The following is a 5,971-nucleotide window of genomic DNA, read 5'->3' on the forward strand; positions in this document are numbered from 1 at the left end:
AGCCAATGCCACAGTTTTTCGCGTTACAGGCAGTTTCCAAAAGTTGAAGCTGCCGTCACCGCGGTGCATGTGTGGCACACACGCACAGGCGATCTGGCGCTTCAGAAAGTGCACAGCAGAGTGGCTTCGATTTGAACCTGAAAGCCCCTCAAGTGGTCAGGGCGTACTGACCTCAGCGAAACGGGAGATAATCTTGCATCGACCGTCACGTGGTGGCGCGTAAATCATAATCCTCCCTCCCAAGTTCATGCAACGAGCTCTCCTTCCCATTCGCGCTACTTTCCCCCCGATAAATGAAGCGCCGTCCTCTCCACTCTCGGGCGCTAGCCCAGCAACAACATAGCACACGAGGTCGTAAGCCACCGCAGCGTTCTCGCGCATTGACCCACACGACGGCGAACTTCCTCAGTGGCAGCAAAGCGCCCTCCGGGTACCGTAGGAGCAACAGCAACAGCCAGCCAGAGAGAGTCCATAGCGTAGTGTCCTGCGCACGACGTACGCCACGAGAGGTGGCGAGTGAACGGCCAAAATAGACCCTTCGCCCCCCCACGCCGACACTCACCCACATACACACATACACACCCACACAATCGGCGCGCCCGGCGCGCGCTCAGCGGCGGCTGCTCTCATCCTGGAAGCCTCCTCCACCGCGCGCGCGCGCGCGCGCTTCCCGCCGCGTTTAGTCACGTGGGGGGCTCGGCTGCGCTCGGCGGCTCCTGCCTTCCCCTCGCGCTCGGGAGCAGTCGCGCAACACGACGCAACGTGCGCAGAACGGCTTCTTGCGGCCCAGGCGCACTGAGCCAAGCAGCAGTCGCCACCAGCTGGAAACGAACGCGCTCCGCGCGAGCGTGCGTGTGTGTGTTGTCGAAGGCAGCGGTCCACGCCGCGGCGCCTCGCCGCCATATTTGTGCTGTTGCTGGTTTCTGCGTGCGCTCGCTGGGCTCCTCCGTGCGCTCTCCTCACCCCCGACCGCGCGCCTCGGCGGCCGCGGACTTCCTACTTCGTCGAAGTGGCGGCCAGCGCGATGGAGAAGGGCGGCGCCGCGTCGGAGTGCGGCGCGTCGAGCGACATTGCGGCCGCCGCTCAGCAACAGCGCGGGGAGGACGTGCCCATGCACTTCGTGTCGGTGAACAAGGTTCCCACGCAGGTGATCTGTTACGGCGACCCCGGCTGCCTGGCGTCGGACGCCTCCAAGCCCGTGGTCCTCGTCATTCCAGGTGCGCTTCTCCGCGCGTGCCGCTTACCAGAGTGCACGTGGCGAGGAGGAACGCGCGCGCGGCTTGCCTCTTCGCGACCGCGCGCGCTTTGCGCTGTTTACCTTTCAACCGACCACGCGGGAACGGGAGGCGCGAAGAGGGAAAGAAAGAAAACACAGCTAGTAGCAAGGTGGCAACATCGCGGGCTTCCGGGTAAACGGCGTGCTGGTAAAAGATTGATGAGGTAAAATGAAAACGAAAATGTAGACGTCTTTTCTCTTTGCTGTTAATGGCACACCTTGAGAAAAAAAAAGAAAGAAAATCAGAGACGAAAAAGTTGGCAGTGTATTCACCCTTTTAAGATAATTGACGACTTTATTGCTATTAGCAATTTATGTATTACACGGTTGATATAGCTGTATATAACGATTGTCATTAAAGGCGGCACATACACATTGACACATACCTAGTGACCCAAGTTGGCGTCAAAGATTTTCATTGATGAGCACCGAGTTCCGTACCGAGTTACCCAAGTTGGACCGACGATTGGCCTTGAACCCGGTTGAACCAGCACAGCCGCCCGGTGTTCTACCCATTTGAACATAGGTTAAGTAGGGATCCAAGTTGGTGGGAAAGAGGTTAGGCGCATACATGCAAGGATTCGTAGAGACACACTGCAAACTGGGTGAAATTCCCGAAGAACGGTAATAGCATTCAAAAAGTAAGCTCGTGGAAGATGGGCAAAGTATTTCTCAACTTCTGTGACCGTGGCACCATTAACATTTTTCTCCTTCCCTTGTTGTCCATTGTGGATAAAAAGTAAGGAAAACAGCAGAAGAAGATCGTCTTATAATTTTGACACTGACTATATATTTCTTGTTCGTTCATCTTGACTGGCGCAAACACAGTTTCGCTGCAGTGCATTAAAAAGTAAGCCTTTCACCTTTCCCTGACCGGCGTGAGGGATTTTTCCAGCCTTTGAAGACCCCGAACTTAACCACGGCAGCTCTCGAAATCTGATTTAACTGTATAAAAATGAGAAGAAAAAGCAGGTGCGCTGAGCGCAAGCGGAGAGTAAATGGAGAGCAAGCAGTCAAAGCGTTCTCCAACAGCTGCATTTATTTTACCTTCTTGCGACAGTTTTGACTTGCCGACCTGATTGCATGGAATTGTTTTTCGGCGCTTGTCTTCTGCCGCTTAAATCAAGTTTATTCTTGTTCTTATCCGCGCGGCAAAAAACAACTTGCAGCAGCCTTATTCACTTCAGACAAAGTACGTCGAGTGCGAATCAAATGCGGACGCAGCACTTAAATAAGGGGGGCCACTCACCGCCATTATTCATGCCGCTTGGACGCACTGAAGGCTTGATGGACATACTAATTATCCCAGCCAAAATTCTTTTGTGCAGCAAAACATGACTGAAGTAATACAGTTATACTGTACGGACTCCAACTATGCGGAATATCAAGTATGAAAGCTGATCTTACATGCGCGTTCCAAAAAATGTGCGACGAAATGATTCAGTGTTTGTAGTTATTTATGACTTGCAATTCATAAAACGGCGTTTTGTTAGAAGGGTAGGTCACACAACACCGCATTTTACGGTAAGTTTGGCAGCGTTTGTCTCAGAAATCCTTTTCGGGCGCATGAACCTTGAGAAGTCACTGGCTTCGATTCGTAAATTTAAATACGTGCTTTTAGGGAACTTATTAAAAACTGGATTAGTAAAATTTTGTTAATTAGTCAATTATGTATTTCGGTTTCTTCTGAAGTGATTCCCGCCTCTTCGAGCCATATTATTTAAGGATGAGAATTGTTCTTTCTGCTACAGGTGATATTAAAACATCTGTTGGCCCCAATAAAAAGAAAACGAAAGAAAGAAAAAGAAGAGAACCAAAAAGACACACTTGGTTTAGAGAAAATATAACGTATAAATTTCACTGCCTGCCTTTCGGGACCATAGATGAGAGGAACCGAACTAACACAGTAGCAGTCCTTGAAACAGATGTCCCATGTAACCACTGTCACTAAAGCGTTAGCTCCGATAGCGTGCGATTGTCCACTCTGACGGCTGCAGTACAGAGCACTTACTTCGCTGTCCTGTATAACGGGGACTGCGCAAATCCTATTTTACGTGTCTCTTGTTTGTACGTGTCTTTCTTTTCTTTTTCTTTTTTTTTGCACGCTGCCTTATACCTGTACTTAAAGATACGAAAGCGGAGGCGTGCGCGCGATTGTCTCATCGCAGCTGCAGGTGTCACAGGCAGTGCTGCATCGGCCGCTTCAACGAGTAGCTGCAGTAAACGCGACGTCTGCCACAGGCAATACGGCAGATTTTTTACGCAGACATTGGCGATGTCGGAAAGCTTTCATTTCTCCCGGGGGGGGGGGGTGAAGGGGGCTGGGCCCTACCAGCTTGCCGAACCCTATATATATATATATATATATATATATATATATATATATATATATATATATATATATATATATATATAGTTCAAAGAATGGAAGCACGTATAAAAACATAACTGGATTTTTAATAACAGATCAGCAACGCAGGGGGGGGGGGGGGGCTCTGCCCCCTCCCCTTTTCCGGTAAACTTCTGAGGGGCCTTTGGCCCCGGAGTGACCTTAGCGACAGTACCGACATTAGCGATCAACATTAGATTTGTTTAGTTCCTCGTTCTTGCCTCTTTTCTGGCTTACTAAGACTCCGTTCTCTGTAACACGGACGTTTCTGGTATTCCAGAATTGTAAATTACCACATTAACATTCCGCTTAGTCTTCCTTCAATCGTATGATCCCTTCAACCTGATTCATTCTAAAATGGACACGAAGGAGCAGCACTACATCAATTTAGACTGATACAGCAGTGTTTCGAAACTATACTTTCGTGAATTTCGCTGTTAAGTGCTTATTATAAAAGAAACTGAATGTCTAACCCCAGTGCCGGTAGGTCATTGCGACGTCATGGATTTCAATGTGCTTGGCCCATTGTGCCATAGTAAATGTTATAAAAACTTGGTAAGCTTAATCTATGGCTCTATTAGAATTCAACGTAGACCATCTTTACCGATAAAAAAATAAGCTATATCAAAGCAGACAACGTCGCAATCCATGACATCGCGGTGGGCTAGTGCGTTGAGTTTCAGGTGCTGTCGCCACCTACCTTATGTTTTTGTGTCTTCTGCGGTTTATCGAGCCCGAACGCGGTGGCAATAGCGACGTTTTTTGGTACTCGCAGAACCGTAACTTACCCACGCATATAAGTTTATTTTTTATCTTTAATGACCCTTTAACTGCTACCGAATTAAGTCACATGAGCGAACTCAAAGCCGAGTGCGGCTTGGCAGCCACATTGTGCATGCTTTAATTATCTTGTGCTATCTCACGATTTTCAGGCGTAAGTATCCGAATTAAGTTGCACAGGCGATGGTTGAGCATCGACTGCGGTGTTAATGCTGTTGGCATGTGGGCGACCTCCGTTGTGATTCGAGGTGTGCAGCCTGTTGAAAGTTAAACGCGACTGTAATTTCGAAACTATGAAATTTCGGAACTTCAGGAAATGTATCTAAAACACTTGATGCCGACACAGCGTGGCCGAGAGAACACACATACTCTAGTTGTGTTTAATACGAAGAGTTGGGATTAGGCAAGTCGTATAACGCGTAGAACAGATCGACGGGTGTTCCACTAGAGCGGGTGTTGGGAAAGAGAACTCAGCAGAGAGCGACGGTAGATTGAATAGAGTGGTGAGACGATGGAAAGTTGCAGACAGAGGACCGGATTATTTCATACAGGACACTAGGAATAGGATGTTTCTGGCAAATTCGTCCGTCTTACAGCGGGCTGAAAATTGGGTGATGATGATAGACCCCGAGTCCTCGATGTCGAAGTTATTCAGCGATGCCTCGTGGCTGTGGTTCATAAATGTTATCTGGTACAAGTCAATAAAAATTCTGCCGCGGTCTCCCAGCGTTTCCGAGTGCTCGTGCTCAGTATAACTGTCTATTCTCAGTAAAAAAATATAATAATAATAATAAGAAGGAGAAATAATAACGTTTACGATTTAAGACGCTGAATTCGCAATGAAAAAAATTCAGTAGTCAGATGACGTATAGACAGCATAATCAATCTACCGCACGTAATGTACTGAACGTAGCGAGTGTTTTGTGCGCGGTGCGGTGGTGGTGGTGAAAAATATTCAGTGGTCGTACAAAAAGTACAAGGAGGTATTCTCGGGACGACCCTGGAGGGGCCGCCCCTCACAAACTCTAGGTGGAGTCCCTAGTACGGGACCGCAGTTGTGGTGGCCGCCGCCTGAGCGTGCTCAACTAAGGCCTTTTGGTCGTGTAGGCCTGAGCAGCCAAGCAGGGCAGCCTCCCAGTCCTCCCGGGTAGGGTTTGGTACCCGAAATAAATTTGTGTCGCATGTAGAGTTGCTCGTGATATTATGTCAGTCTTTAATAAAATGTTCTTGCGCTAAAAAAAATGTTAACATAGGAGTGAAAGTGATAGGACAGTAATAGGTTTAAAATACCATCCTCAATATGAACCCAGCGGAGAATAGAAGCAGCATGAAGCGCATTCAGGGTCGTTGTGCGCACATATTTATTTTATGCCTTTTTTGGGAGCACGTTATCTTGAATCCTCACGAAACACGTGAGCACTTACTGAAATGTGAGGAAGTACCTTTTGTTGCTTTTTATATGTAAGAAAAGAACAAATCCACAAGTAATCAGAGGAATATTGCTCCGTGTGACGCAGGAGGACGAA

The 5,971-nt window shown here is 48.2% G+C and overlaps 1 protein-coding gene across 2 annotated transcripts in view; it reads left to right on the top strand.

Moving 5' to 3' along the window:
• Window positions 1–663: 663 nt before the first annotated feature.
• The window catches only part of LOC126530810 (lipid droplet-associated hydrolase-like), a 91,476-nt gene continuing 86,168 nt past the window's right edge, over window positions 664–5,971 (top strand). Inside the window, exon 1 of one of the 2 annotated variants that reach the window (XM_055070814.2) lies at window positions 664–1,217. In XM_055070814.2, coding sequence (XP_054926789.1) covers window positions 1,025–1,217 — 193 coding nt within the window. In that variant the 5' untranslated portion in view covers window positions 664–1,024. The remainder of the gene's footprint in view (window positions 1,218–5,971) is intronic. The other variant, XM_050178096.3, reaches the window with a different exon arrangement.

The sequence above is a fragment of the Dermacentor andersoni genome, chromosome 5 (genome assembly GCF_023375885.2).
Source record: "Dermacentor andersoni chromosome 5, qqDerAnde1_hic_scaffold, whole genome shotgun sequence".
NCBI lineage: Eukaryota > Metazoa > Arthropoda > Arachnida > Ixodida > Ixodidae > Dermacentor > Dermacentor andersoni.